Source organism: Vidua chalybeata, chromosome 2 (assembly GCF_026979565.1).
Source record: "Vidua chalybeata isolate OUT-0048 chromosome 2, bVidCha1 merged haplotype, whole genome shotgun sequence".
Taxonomy (NCBI): Eukaryota; Metazoa; Chordata; class Aves; order Passeriformes; family Viduidae; genus Vidua; species Vidua chalybeata.
Window position 1 is genome coordinate 33308585 of NC_071531.1, and position 14025 is coordinate 33322609.

General features: G+C 43.0%; 1 protein-coding gene across 4 annotated transcripts in view; it reads left to right on the top strand.

Moving 5' to 3' along the window:
* The window catches only part of PLCXD1 (phosphatidylinositol specific phospholipase C X domain containing 1), an 18788-nt gene continuing 4763 nt past the window's right edge, over nucleotides 1-14025 (top strand). For 2 of the 4 annotated variants that reach the window (XM_053935859.1, XM_053935863.1), the window contains exons 1-5: nucleotides 1-107; nucleotides 4596-4738; nucleotides 8033-8169; nucleotides 11406-11534; nucleotides 12061-12216. In XM_053935859.1, the coding sequence (XP_053791834.1) occupies nucleotides 4627-4738; nucleotides 8033-8169; nucleotides 11406-11534; nucleotides 12061-12216 (534 nt within the window). In that variant the 5' untranslated portion in view covers nucleotides 1-107; nucleotides 4596-4626. Of the gene's footprint in view, nucleotides 108-4039; nucleotides 4142-4595; nucleotides 4739-6693; nucleotides 6798-8032; nucleotides 8170-11405; nucleotides 11535-12060; nucleotides 12217-14025 lie in introns of those variants that run through there. The other 2 variants (XM_053935861.1, XM_053935862.1) reach the window with 2 other exon arrangements.

Consider the following 14025-nt stretch of genomic DNA (forward strand, 5'->3'; position numbering starts at 1 on the left):
TGAGCCGGGCGGGGCAGCTCCGCCCTGCCTAGGTGCCGGGCCCCGGGCGAGCTGGGGTGCGCACGGCTTCCCGAGGAGCCGACATGGAAACGGAATCGTTCCTCGGAGTGAGTAAAGCAGTGGTGAGGGGCAGGGAGGGAGGGATGCGGCTCCTTGGAGGGTCCGGCCGCGGGAGGCGGGGGCAGCGCGGAGCCCTGGTCCCCAGCGCCCCTGAGGGGCTGGCGGCCCCCTCCTCGCCGGGGTGCTCGGGTACTGCTCCTCACAGGGTTTCCTATAACTCCCGTGAGGGATTTTTTAGCTTCTGGGTCGGCTGCAGCATATGTTTTACTGATGTCATCATGAATCGTTCTTTAATTATATCTGCCTCCCGGAACTGCGTTGGCCGGGGTTTGGCCGTGTCCCAGCGCTCGGGGCCGGCGGGGCGCAGCTCCTCCGGGCGAGGGACAATCAACCCGATGCTCTCGGTGTCCTGGGGCTGGAGGACGGTGATCTCTAGCGGCTTTACACGTCTGCATGTTTTATTGCTTGTTTATTGCATGTGTCTCGGTAAAGTCCTCAAAATGTAATTGCTGCCTGTATGCAGAACACCCAGGGAAGGTCAGACAGCTGATGTGAACAGGGGAAGCGAGGGTAGTTAGGGTGGGCTGTTCCTGACTGGAAGCCAAGTGTCCACCAAGAGTCTCTCTATTACTCTCCTGCTCAGCAAGAGGAGAGAAAAATGTAATGAAAGGCTCATAGGCCAAGATAAGGACAGGGAGAGATCATTCACCAGGTATCATCACAAAAAAAGGCAAAGCAGACTCAGCTTGAGGAAAATATTGAATTCATTACCAATGAAATCAGAGTAAGGTAATGAGAAATAACCAGCAAATCTTAGAACACCTACTCCCCACCCCTCCATTCTTCCAAGTGCAACTTCACTTCTGATTTCTGGATTTCCTCTACCTGCAGTGGCACAGGGGGGTGTGGAATGAGGGCTGAGGTCAGTTCATCAAGTATTATCTCTGCTAATCCTTCCTCCTCAGGGGGAGGACCCCTCACACTCTTCTGCTCCAGCATGGGGTCCCTCCTATGGGAGACAGTCCTCCACAAATTTCTCCAATATCAGTCATTTCCAAGAGCTGCAGTCCTTTGTGATCTGCTCCATGGGGTCACAAGTCCTGCCAGCAAACTTGCTCCATCGTGGGCTTCTCTCTCCATGAGACCACAGGTCTTGCCAGAAGCCTCCTCCCACATGGGCTTCCCATGGGGTCACAGTCTCCTCTGGGCATTCACCAGTTCTAGTGTGGGACCCTCCACAGGCTGCAGGTGGAGGACTCTGCTCCAGAATGGATCTCCATGGGCTGCAGGGGCACAGGTGCCTTACCATGGTCTTCACCGTGGGCTGCAGGTGAATCTCTGCTCCAGTGCCTGGAGCACCTCCTGCTCTTTCTTCTGCACTGGCTCTGGTGTCTGCAGAGTTGTCTCTCTCACATATCCATACCTGTCTTTTCCAGGCTGCTGGTGCACAGCAATGTTTTTCCCTTTCGTGAATCTGTTACCCCAGAGGCACTACCACTGTTGTTGATGGGCTCAACCTTGGCCAGCATCAGGCCCGCCTTGGAGCCAGCTGGCATTGGCTCTGTTCTACTTGGGGAGACTTTCTGGCAGCTTCTCACAGAAATCAGCTCTGTAGACTCCTCCACTACCAAATTCTTGCCATGCAAACCCAACGCAGTAGTTTATCATGGTACTGAGTGTAGGGGGGACTTACCTGTCTGGAAGAAGGGAATAAAGAAGGAGTTCTCATTTGTGAAGTTTAGGATTTAGTCATGGAGGGGAGCAGCTAATGGTTGCAGTTTCATTTCTCCAAGTAAGACTTGGTTTCTCCCTAAAGGTTGCCCCTCAAACACAAGGCAGCAGCTGAGTTTAGAGGTGGCAGTGTGAACATCTAGGGCTTTGCATTGCATGGGGAAGCAGGACAAAACCTGGTCCAGTCACTTTTGTATTGGACTTGATCAGCAGATGGCCATGGTGCAGTTCCTGCCATGCACTGCCAGTGGCTGCCATCCCCAGTCTCAGGGTACTGTGGAAGAAGAAGAGAGTGAGATGTGCATCTCATCTCATGCTTGCAGGACTGCAGTGTGTCTTGGTCTTGCTGTTTCTGCTCTCTGCTGGCTTTCCTCAGGCCCAGCAGGACACTCTTTATGAAGTGTCCTGATCCTGCAGAGGCTGGGGCATTGATGGCAGCTGTGCTGCCCGTGGGCTCTGGCTGGACAATGCCAAGGGATCTTTTGTACAGCTCAGTAAAGGCAATTGCAGGGCTGATGCCTCTGCAGGAACTTCCTCAGAAGCTGCTATCCTGTCTCCGTGGTGAGCTGGAGAAAGGGACCAGCATGGCAGAAACCCAGCTTTATTCTGTCAGCTGTGAGGCTACCCCTGCATTAGCCCAAGCAAGGCAGTGAGAGCACGTGGCAGGAGGAGAGTGTCAGCAGGCAAACCTGCACCCTTGGATGCATCCCAGGGGTGCTGTAAGTGCAAAGGAGCCTGGGCCAGGACAAGGTGTGACTGCCTGGCAGGGTTTAAGGGTCTTGCTATGGGTCCCTGGGGTGATGGGTGCCTGCTCTGGGGGAGTGTGGGTGGCTTTGGGGCATTGGAGAGCCCCAAAGGCTCTGGAAAGGGAGCTGCAAATCTCCCCGCTCAAAAGAGGAAAAGCAATGCTTATAATCAGGTCTCTAGTCTGCATAAAGGACCTGCATAAGTGCTGCCATATGCTGGGGTGTTGCAACCTTACAGCTCCCATCAGCTTACATCCATCCTTACAGCTCCAGAGCTGGAGAAGAAGAGAGACCATCCAGTTTTTATAAACAGAAATGCTGTTTTAAGAACCTGCTGCCCCTGTCCACACTGATGCTACTTGGTACAGAGACCAGAGGAGAGCAGCTGTGGGTGAGCAGTGGTGTGCAGTGTGATGAAGCATGAAACAGCAAAAGGTGACAAAATGAACTACAGACATCTGTTGTCTGAACAAGGGTCTGTGGGGGACAGAAGCTCATCATTTTAAAGTGCAGAGCCAGAGAATGTGTGAGTTGATCTGCCTGAGAGCTGAATATTTTTCCAAGAATAAGAATAGCTGACATGGCCTGTAGAGACCATATATTTCTTTCAACTCAAAAGATGCACCAAAGGCACAGCAAGGCAGGCTAGGCAGGTAATGCTTTGTGCATTGGCTGGTATAAAAGCAGATTGTATCTTTTTGTGTAGTATGGGCATAAAACTTTGGAATGCAATTCCTAGAATTGCCTTTCAGATGACCCTATGTGACTGTCAAAAGAAAAAAATAATGTTGCACCATGTTTAAGGAAATGTTCTTCATATAAGCACTGTGGCTCTCCAGTATATGAGGAAAAAAAAAAACCAACAATCTCCTAGGAGAAACAATCTTGAATTAATATGCTAAGATACATCAAAAGGGACCAGGGACCAGTGAGGGTGCTTGCAGAGTACAAAACCTCAAAAATACATATCTGACTGAGATTGCTGTAGCAGACAAGAAGGAATCATTTACATTGGCAGCTTTTAAAAACAGCATTAAAAAGGAAGCTGTGATGCTGGTAAATTATTGGTATTGGTAATCACTGTGCCAGAAGAAACTCTCACACTAGCTGTGACAAAATAAGCCTTGAAAGCAGTGAAAAGAAGGAAGGCTCTAATTCCCAGACCACCACCTGAACTAGGAACATCCTAGGAAAAAAAAAACCCAAAACACGGAGAGCTTATTTTTGTGTTCTGCACAATCCAGGAGATCATAAAATGAAAAATGAACAGGATAACTCTAGTAGGTCCTGGTGATGCCATGATTTCTCATCTGGGTTTCCTCCTCTGGCACTCCTGCATGACCACTGTAAATTTTGCAGAAGATTCCAGAGAAGAAGAGTTCCAGAGTAGTTTTGGGAAGGTCAGACCAAACTGAAATACTTATGGTCATGGACTCGTAGGGGTGATAAAAACATCTTTGGTGTTCTCCAAAGCAGGAATAAGGAGAGGAAAGTTTTCCTCTTTGACCCCAGATGCTGGCATGACCTGCAAATCCAGTGCCCTGACGTCTTTGTAAAGGTTTTTCATAGAGGTACTCCTGTGGCACCTGATTTGATCCTTCAAGGTAAGTGTTCTGTAGGGACCTGAGGGTAGCAGACCCAGCCCCTTGTCCCAGCCTTGCCATCTGTCCCATTGCTGTGCTCCTGGGACTGCAAAGGGTAAAGGAATGGATGCAGTTCCACACTGGAGGGAGGCAGTCCTTGTGATTTCACAATACCAATATGGACAGCGATTTCTCCATACCAATGAAACTGTGTATATTTGTCTTGGCTTGGTTTTTTCTTTCACTTGGTCAGTTTGCAAACCTGAAGCTGGAATCCACCCTTTGGCATTGTTCTGGGAGACAGTGTTATCAAAAGCAGCATATGTTGTGGCTGACAAGCTCTTGACATTTTTCTGTAACTACTTGAGAGAAGGGTTGGCATTTTTTAACATCTATAAATTCTTCCTATGCAGGTGCAATGTTATTAATTCAATGTAGAATTGTTTATTGCTTTTCTTTTCTTTTTCCCTCCCAGAACACCCTATGAAGTTCCAGAGCACATACCAATGGAAGGCCCTTTGCAAACCTTTGTTCATGTGTGCCATCAAAATGGTCAGTGGATGTCACGGTTACCAGAGAAGCTGTGGGATATTCCCCTCTATAACTTAGCTCTTCCAGGTAAAGATTAACTTTTGTTCACCACTGTTGTGTTAGCTTGCCATTTAAGCATTGGAATATCCTGTTTGTCCCATTTCAGGATGTCTGTGTTTATTATTTGGGTCAGTGTGTGGGGGAGGGTTTGTGTGATGTTATGTGAATAATGTTGGTCTGTAATGTTTGAGGTTTCTTAGAGGGGAGGGGTAACAAAGGAATTTTTTATTGTTTTTAGAAATGAAAAGAAAGAGGCACTTTGCATGATCTTGTCAGATACTATTAATAATCTAAGGATTAATTTATTTGGGCAATGATAAAATTTCCCTAATTAATTCTTGTGATTTCCTATATAATAAAATGTTTCCAGGAGGGGAGAATGAATATTTTACCTTATTATTTGTTCTTTGTACTGCCTAAAAGAGGCTGTGAAGTTGCAGAAAAAGGAGAAATGAGACTTGTAATTAATATGTTTTTATTAAAGTAGACTGTTATTTTTCTACATGATCCAGCTTATAAAAACCATATTTATTGTGTTATGTGTAAATGCATTTAAACTATACCTGTGTATTATTAATGTTTCTTTGGTCCTATTATTGCTTCTTTCTGCTGCCTTGATTTTTTTCCCCCTCTCATTCTGTCCAAAAAATTTATTGTATAATATGATTTCACTGACACATGGGGAGGCACTGAAGGACCATCAGCTCTCGAGTGATTCCCTTTGCCTCCACATCAAAAATGTCTAGCCTGTCAGAAAAGTCTAGCCTGTGTTTTCTGTCACACCTGTAGATGTGACAGGTAGCTTGTGGGGAAAGCAGCACAGTGTGTAGATGAATGTTTTATGTAGGCCACAGGATCATAGGTTAATTTTAGGGAAGGCATATATTTAGAGATAGCTGTCTTCACCAGGTAGAGCCTTGAGAGAATCCAAGAATTGTAGTGTTTTGGCTTTTTTCTGCCTGTTGTAAACTAATGGAGTGTGGAGTTCCCATTAAGATTGAAACCCAGAAACTTATTTCATGGAGGCTTCTTAGATAATGTAATTTGAATTGATGTTAACTTAAAAACAAGCACATCTCTGTTTAGGATAAAGCCTATGTAAGAGGACTAGGACAGGTGCTATTAAAGAAACCCCTCTAGATTTCTTATGTAACCATCAAGAGAGAAAAAAAGAAAATACATATCTGTCTTATGACTGAAGAAAGAAGTCTTCTCTTTTTCTATTTTTGTTCCTATTGCAAAAATCATTCAATGCTCAATGGGATTTTGTTTTGCTGGAAAAGGAGCCATGTTGTTTCTATAAGACTTTTACTTGGTGTTTCTTGGCCATCATAGAAAGTGGAGAACCTGCTGATGGGTTTGTTTGCCTTCCTGGCTCTCCTCCTAAGGGTGACCTTGTTATTCTTGAAAATGTTTGTTGTTCTTGTGAATATGCCTGCAGGGAGAACAGGCATGAAGAACAGTGGAAGGCAGGTCCATTTCAGCAAACCTTAGAGGACTTTTACAGAGCATTGCAGGCTATTGGCTTGGAATATTTTGGTGTCTGTCCAGCTGACCTACAAAGCTGATCTAGTCCAAGTCAGAACACAAACAGATCAAGACCAACCAGGTCAAGACAGCTTTGGCAGGTTTCCAGAGGGAGGAAACCCAGTTTGGAAGTGGAAGCTTATCTCATAGAAGGCATGCAAGAAACATGACAGAGTGGATTCTGAAAGCCTGATGATGAGACAGTGGCAAATCTCATTAATTAGTGTTGTGCTTGCACCAGATTCAGTACCGTGCTGCTGGGGAGGTGTGGATTCAAGGTCTGGAGCTACTTGGCTTGGTGCTAGCTCACTGTCTTTGCATCATATATGTTGTATCATGGATGTACCCATCTTCCTTTCATTACTGTTACTCATGACATCACAAAAGACTCACGAGTAAAAGATTACTATCTGTTTGCTGGTTGGCATCCATGGATGCAACACCATCAATGGAATCCTGCTCATCTGTCTCAGACTTGGATTTGGTCCATGGATTAGTTTAACTCTTACATCTTCTAACACATAGTTCTTTTATTGCCTGCCCTCAATACTGATCTGCAGTGAGTGTGTTTTGGGTGTTTAAAGCAGTAAAATAAATAACAAATGGCTTTTAGAAGGTGAAAAAAATTGATTGAGACATCAAACTATTATTGACAGTTCCAAATAATTTTTACTTCCAAACCAATAATTTTTACTGTGTTTACTAGAAATATTACCACTGGCACCAGTAAGACTGACAATTCAAGAAAGCAGTTCCTAGCACCAATGAACAATTAATTTGACAGAAGACTTAAACCCCAAAATGATAAGCAAATTCTTTGCAGATACTCTGTTAAGATCCAAGCACGTCACTTCACTGAGTTGTTAGCTTTTCTTATTGATGCTTTATAAAACTGAAGGAAATAACGGAACAGAAAAGCTAGCAAAGTCACTGGTTCCCTGTCCTGATGAAATTGTGAGTTGCAATAGTTTCATCTAAACACGATGCAAGAGATGTGTCAGATTTATTAAGACTTCAAGGAAATAAAATATTTGGGCAGATTAGTCTTGGCTCCGATGCCTGCATAATTCCCTGTGCTGGAAACAGTCAGGTAACTTTTGAAGTCCATCAAATGAGGATCTTGTTCATCTTTCACTCTTAAACTTAAGATTTGTATTTGCCTCAGAAACCTTCAAGCACCCACCTTGTTTGTTGTTTTTGTAGGGGAGGTGGGGTTGAGTTCAGGAGGACATTTTTAGCAGATATTTAAGATATAAGTAGTTAAAGTGCCAAGTTAAGTGTTGGTCCAGTCAAAGGTGTAAGAAGATTAATTTCTTCTTTCAGTCATATTTTCCCGTGCAGAGATGAGGGTATTGGACAATGAAATCCTGCATTTGCACAACTCTGAAAACAGGACAATTTCTAGATAAATTCAGCCTTCAGCTGAATTTTTTCCCTGAAAAAAAAATGTTTTCACATCAAGATAATTATTTTGAGGGAAGATGCCATTTGAAACAGACCATTTTATTGTGGTTTGGGGCAAACAACAGTGATATGTAATTTAGATGGTTTATTGAAAAGTGTCAATGCCTTCCCTTCACAAGGATTTCACACTAAGCTTATTAATGTTAGGTGAACAACCTCTGTAGACAATTCTACCTTTTTGCCATAACTACAGAGGCTCTCAGACAATATAGGTGTGTGGCTTGCAAATGTGGTGGCCTATCAGGTGTGCACATGAAATGTAGCCATGGAATGTGGTCTTGAGTAGTTAAGAAATGAGATTTTCTGTACATTCATTTTTGTATTCTACAGGGAGTCACGACACTATGACCTACTGTTTGGATAAAAGCTCTGCTGTTAGTGGCAATGAGTCCAAGCTGGTGAAGTTTTTAAACAAATGTCTGCCCTGCATTGTGCACCCCATTATCATGAAGTGGTCTGTAACACAGGTAACCATCATCTGGCATTCTCTTCTTGCCTTGGCAAAGTTAAAGCTTGTGCTGCAGGGCTGAGAGTGTACAATGACAGAATAGCCCGCTGCCCAGAAATATGTGCTCTCATGAGATGCCATGCTTGGGTGTTGTGGTTTAAGTCCAGCTAGCAGCTCAGCCCTGCACTGCTGCTTCTCGCTGTCCCTGGGTGAGCTAGGGGAGGGAATTGAAGGGTAAAAGCTGGAGAACTTGTGGGTTGAGATAAAGACCTTTTAATAGGTAAAACAAAAGCCACATGTGCAAGTAAAGCAAAATAAGGAATTAATTCACCACTTCCCATGGACATGTATGTGTTCACTCATCTCCAAGAAAGCCAGGCTCCATGACATGTAACGGTGTCTTAACAGGACAAACACCATCACTCTGAACATTCCCCCTCTTCTTCCCCCAGCTTTATGACTCCTTATGATGTGGGATATCCCTGTGGTCAGTTAGGGTCAGCTGTCCTGGCTGTGTCCCCTCCCAACTTCTTGTGCACCCCCAGCCTCCTTGCTGGTGGGGTGGGGTGAGAGGCAGAAAAGGCCCTGACTTCATGTAAGCACTTCTCAGCAACAGCAAAAACATCCCTGTGTAATCAACGCTGTTTCCAACACAAATCCAAACCACAGTTCCATTCCAGCAAATATGAAGAAAATTACTCTTTCTAAATCAGCACTTTGGAGTATGAGATAGGAGCCATACACATCTGATCATCTTTTCTGGGGAAAAAGCATGCAGGTGAGGCAGGGATGATACTTAAAGTTGTTTAAAGCTGATCACTTGGTACTAGAAACCATTTTTCATACGTTTATTGTGGTGGTCAATAACATTTAATATTAATGTAATTTACAGAGGTTTTTTTTTCTCTTGAACTTTGTTCATGAACTTTGTTTGTCATTTTTGCTATCACTGTTCTGTGAGATGTCAGTTGTTCTCCCCACCTACACTGGGTATTTCACCAGCATCAGAAATAGAAGAATCCCTTGTTGAAGGGATTTTTTCCCATAAAGATTAAGAGAGTGGAAGTGTGGTCCATCACATAAGGTTTAGTTAACTTTTTAAAATGTGCAAATATTAAGCTAGTAGTTATCTCTTTACATTTACCTCATAAATGTATGTTAAAGACAAAATTGCGGATCATGATTTAAGCTACAGCTTTTGAAGATTCTTTCAAAGAATAGACTTTCCTGACGTCAAAGAGGTACCAAAAATCTTTCTGTTTTTGTTCTTATTGAAGGAGTAGTTAATGATTAGACAATTAAACGGAATAATTGATAAACAGCAATAAGCATGCTAAGGTTTCTTTTATTTGTTTGAGCAGCTTTGGCAAAGTGGAATCTTAGACACTACCAGGTATCAAATATGAGCCGGTAATCATGAGCTGATGTTGAAGGACACTTGCTTAGCCGAAATCTTTGTTTATTTTGAGCTGCTTTTTTGGGGGGGGACTTTAGCCAATGAAAGATTTAGAAACCTCCTAATGTGTGGGTTTCTGGCTGGCAAAGTGACCATGTTGGTGACAAACAATCTGTTAACATCATTATAATAATTTCCTGGTCCAAACCCAGTGTGACAAGCAGGAAGTGGCCCAGTGCTGATAGGGAAGAGGCACAGCTACAATCCTGCCCCTCCTTAGTTCTGCTGTGCTCCAGTTATCTGTGTGGGGAGATGACTCCACCCATTGGAATGCAGAACAGACACCATGGAGCCCTTCTGATGGTAGGATCCACAAGTTCCTGGACGGTCCAGTGCCTGGGAGTTGCCTGCTTGAGCCCCAGTTGCTGTGGCTGTCACTTTAGAGGGCCAAATGTTTCCTGTGTAATGGCTGTGTAGCTTCCAGTCATGCCCTGGATGCCTGGTGTGAGATTGAATCACTGAGCAGCATTGCTCCTCAGGGCTTCCTTTTGAATTTTGCCCTTTATGGGGCAATGTTCACACTGCCTAATTCAGTATCCAAACCCAGGTCACTAATTAGAGTGTCTAATTTGTTTTGTTTTCTTGTGTAGCCAACAGATAAGAAATGAATTAATCTGAAGGGCAGTTCAGAAGAGCATTTTCATTTGGTCCTTTTTCTGGCCACAGAGGTTATAAGTGATCTACAGCCATGTACACTCCCATCTCCAACATACTCCAAGCAAAGGGGTGTGGATCATCCCTTCAACTGCTTCAGCCTGGTGGAGACCAAGCAGGCCCAGGAGGAGCTGTTGGCCAGACCCAGTGCACCCACTGGAACCTGGGGCACATGGGGCTGGTCTGTCCTAGCCCAGCCCCTCAGGCACAGCTTGGGGAAGCAAAATTCATGTCCAAAGAGTAGGAAGTTAGGGGGTTAAACTAAGCAAGGTGAGCATCCTGCCATGTGTCTTAAGCTCTGCCACAGTGCTAAAGCTACAAATTAGAGCAATGCCTTGTACTGATTTAGCTTTCACTGAATTATTTCTGACTTAAATCACTATAATGTATGGTTTTTGAAGCCTAAATTTTTATCCCTAGCAGGTTGAACTAAGATGAACTAGTGTTTAAACATATCTAATTAAATTGATTATATTTTCTTTTGCTAAGAGAGTCTTGATATAAGGAAAAGACATATCATTTGGAACTTCATGCCTCAGAAGCAGCTTTATCACCTGTTCTATTCAGCCCCCAAATCCTGTGGAAGTGCTCTGAGAGAAGTGGATCTAGAGGAGTGCCTCTGTTTTGTAGGACTTCTACAGGTTAATTCAAACTTCATAAGAAACTATATCTTGAAAAAGAACAATAGCCAGTAGTTTTTTCTATTTTTGTTTTGTCTTCTGTTGAGGATGTGTGAGGTCCGCAGAGACAACCATGGTAAAGTCTTTGATCTAATAAGATAAATACGGCATTTCTAACTTGCTGATCCTGCAATTGTTTTTTAAATGAATAGTTGTGTGAAGAGCAATCATGTATTTATGCACAGGTTAATTGATCTTTAACTTTCAGAACACAACAAGGGCAACTGTCTGAATCTAATCTAATCTGTACTTGCAGTTTATGCTGCAGGGAAATTGGAATCCCTCTTGTCAGAGAGCAAAATGCTTCCAAGTTGCAATTTGGTGCCATACAGTGACATTTTAAAGATGAAAGACCTGTGAAAAATGCCATAGGGCTAACTTTGTAGCCCCCTGTTAGATTTCTAAACTAAAGAAACAAATTTCTTTCAAGCTCTCAGGACCTTTGTCTTCTGTTTCACCTTTCAGGTCCTGACTGTGACAGAGCAACTTGAGGCTGGAGTTAGATACCTGGACTTCAGGATCGCCCACAAGGCTAATGATCCTTCTATGAATTTGTACTTCGTGCATATGGTTTACACAACTGTTACTGTGCAGGTATTTTCCTTAGCTTTGTGATGGCTTTAAAATCAGTGCCATTTTTTCCTTTAAGGGCCATCATAATCCAGAAATGCTGGCTCAAGGTCTTCTGAGTAGGTTATTTGTTTTTCTTTTGTGAGGACTTAAAACTAGAGAAAATTAGCAGGGCTGGAAGTTAGTTTCAGCAGCTGCATGTGATACTAGAGCATGAATATTTTCTTCACCCCCAAACTAGACTCTTTGTGCCTGCTTTCCACTGCCTATTCCCTACCACATGCCCGATGGTCTGGGGTTTATCATGTGTTGTCCCAGGAACATACACAGGGCATTCCTGTTTCCCTGGTAAGGAGAGAAGTTGTTAAAGGGAAGAAGACATTAAAAGCCCTATAGAATTACAGAAACAGATTTTTTTTTTTTTGAGAAAACACAGTTTTTCATTATTGTGATTCTGAGTCTGCTCCACCATCACTACTCTGTTGATTGTATGTCCTTTCCCCTGCATAGCACAGATAACTTTCTAAGCTGCCATATCTCCTTCTTGTAGGATATTCTGTGGGAAATATTGAGGTGGTTAGAAACTCATCCTCAGGAAGTTGTTATCATAGCCTGCAGGAATTTTGATGGATTAACCAAAAGACTTCATAATCATCTTGTTGCCTGTATAAAAGAGATTTTCCAGTGTAAACTGTGTCCTAGAAATGTAAGTATGAAATCCATTTTTTCTCATTTTAAAAGAATGATACACCACAGTGAGATCTTTGATTGCAAATTCTTAGATATATTCTACTTTCACTGTGTTTTTAACCTCAGAAAGGTACTGTTTGCTGCATCAGAGATAGGTCATTACCTAATAGAACTGAGGAGATAAAGCAAACCTACATTCCACAGTGTGGAGGAGGGAATTAAATTTGACTGATATGTCTGTTGAATTGTGGGATAATAGTAGAGACAACTGTCATCCATTGTCCTGTCTGAGTTTTGTTAGAAAGGAAAAGGAAAAAAAAGAGAGAAAAGAGAGGAAAACGAAAGAAAAAAGATAGGAAAATAAAAGTTGTGCATCTTACATATTTATAGAATTTAAAGAATCCATTTTCTGCCTTTTCACAGCAATAATTATAATTAATTTTTAAATTAAATTTTCTATTTAAAACAGTTTAGATTGGAAGTGACCTCTGGAGGTCATCTGGTCCAACACCACCATGCAAAGTAGGACCAGCTTCCAAGTTATGCTGGGCTGTGCCCTGTTCATTCTTGATTATCTCCAAGGATGGAGATTTCACAACCTTTCTATGCAAAATTTGAACACTCTCACAGTAACTGTGTTTTCTTTCTCTATCTGATCAGAATCTCTCTTGTGTCTGCTGACTTCCATCCTTTGCTGTGCATATCTGAGGAGTCTTCTCGACATTTTCCCGTTGCATATTTGCAGATGGCAGTAAAAGCTGTCCAGTCTTCTCTTTTCATGCTGGACAGACACAGCATGTCCTTATGTGTCATGCTCCAGCCTCCGCTCGCTCTGGTTGTGTGCTGCTGGACTCACTCCAGCTCGTCAGTGATTTCTTTGTACTGGGGAAGCCCTAGCTGGAAACAATACTTGAGTTGCAGTCCCACAACTGCTGAATAGAAGGGAAGATCCCCTTTTCTTGATTTGCTATCTGTGCCTTTGCTAATACAGCCCAGTTCACAGTTGACCTTTGCCAGGTGAGCACTAGTGGCTCATGTGCAACTTGATGTCTATGAGAATCTTTAGATCTTTTTCCGCAAAGCAAGTTCCTTGCCAGCTTCCACCAGTCTGTCCTGGTGTGTGAGGTTAGTCTGTTCAGGACTGTGCATTTGCTTTTGTTGAGTTTCATGAGGCTTCTGTCAACTTGTTGAGGTCCCTCTCTGCCCTCAGTGCCTTTCTCGTGGCATTGACTTTCCTGGTGCTGACCTCCTAACCAGTCTTACAGTTACCCATACCTCCAGAAAAGCCTTAATTTAAATAATCAGAAAATATTTGATTGCTAGATTTTAGAAGTTGAGACTTTTAGCTCCCTCTGTTTTTTACAAGGTGTTGGAGATTTTAGTAGTTAAACAATTAGCATTTCAAAGATGCAGAGGAAGAGAGGGTTTTCTCTGGAGATGTGAGTGGTACAGGAGAATGATGACCCTGTTTGTGATTCAAATTCAGCCTTTGAAGCTGGTGTATCAGTAACATGTGAATATTACCACTTCAAAGCAATTTGTACAGCAGAGTTAAAATAGAACAATTCTCAGCAAAACTAGGGGATTCTGAATATTCAGGCCTCAGCTGAATAACTGAAGACCTGAGTGACACTGTTTTATTGTTTCCCCAAATAACTTGAGCGTGCAAGTTGTGGATGAGCAGAGATACTGGAGAAAGTGGTCAGATTTGCTTTCAGACACATGGCCAGCTCTTAAACAGAAGAAAGTTATTAACTGCAAAAGGGGCAAGTTGCTGATGACAATTTGTTGAATGAAAGTATTGAAAGAATAGTCTGAGATCACT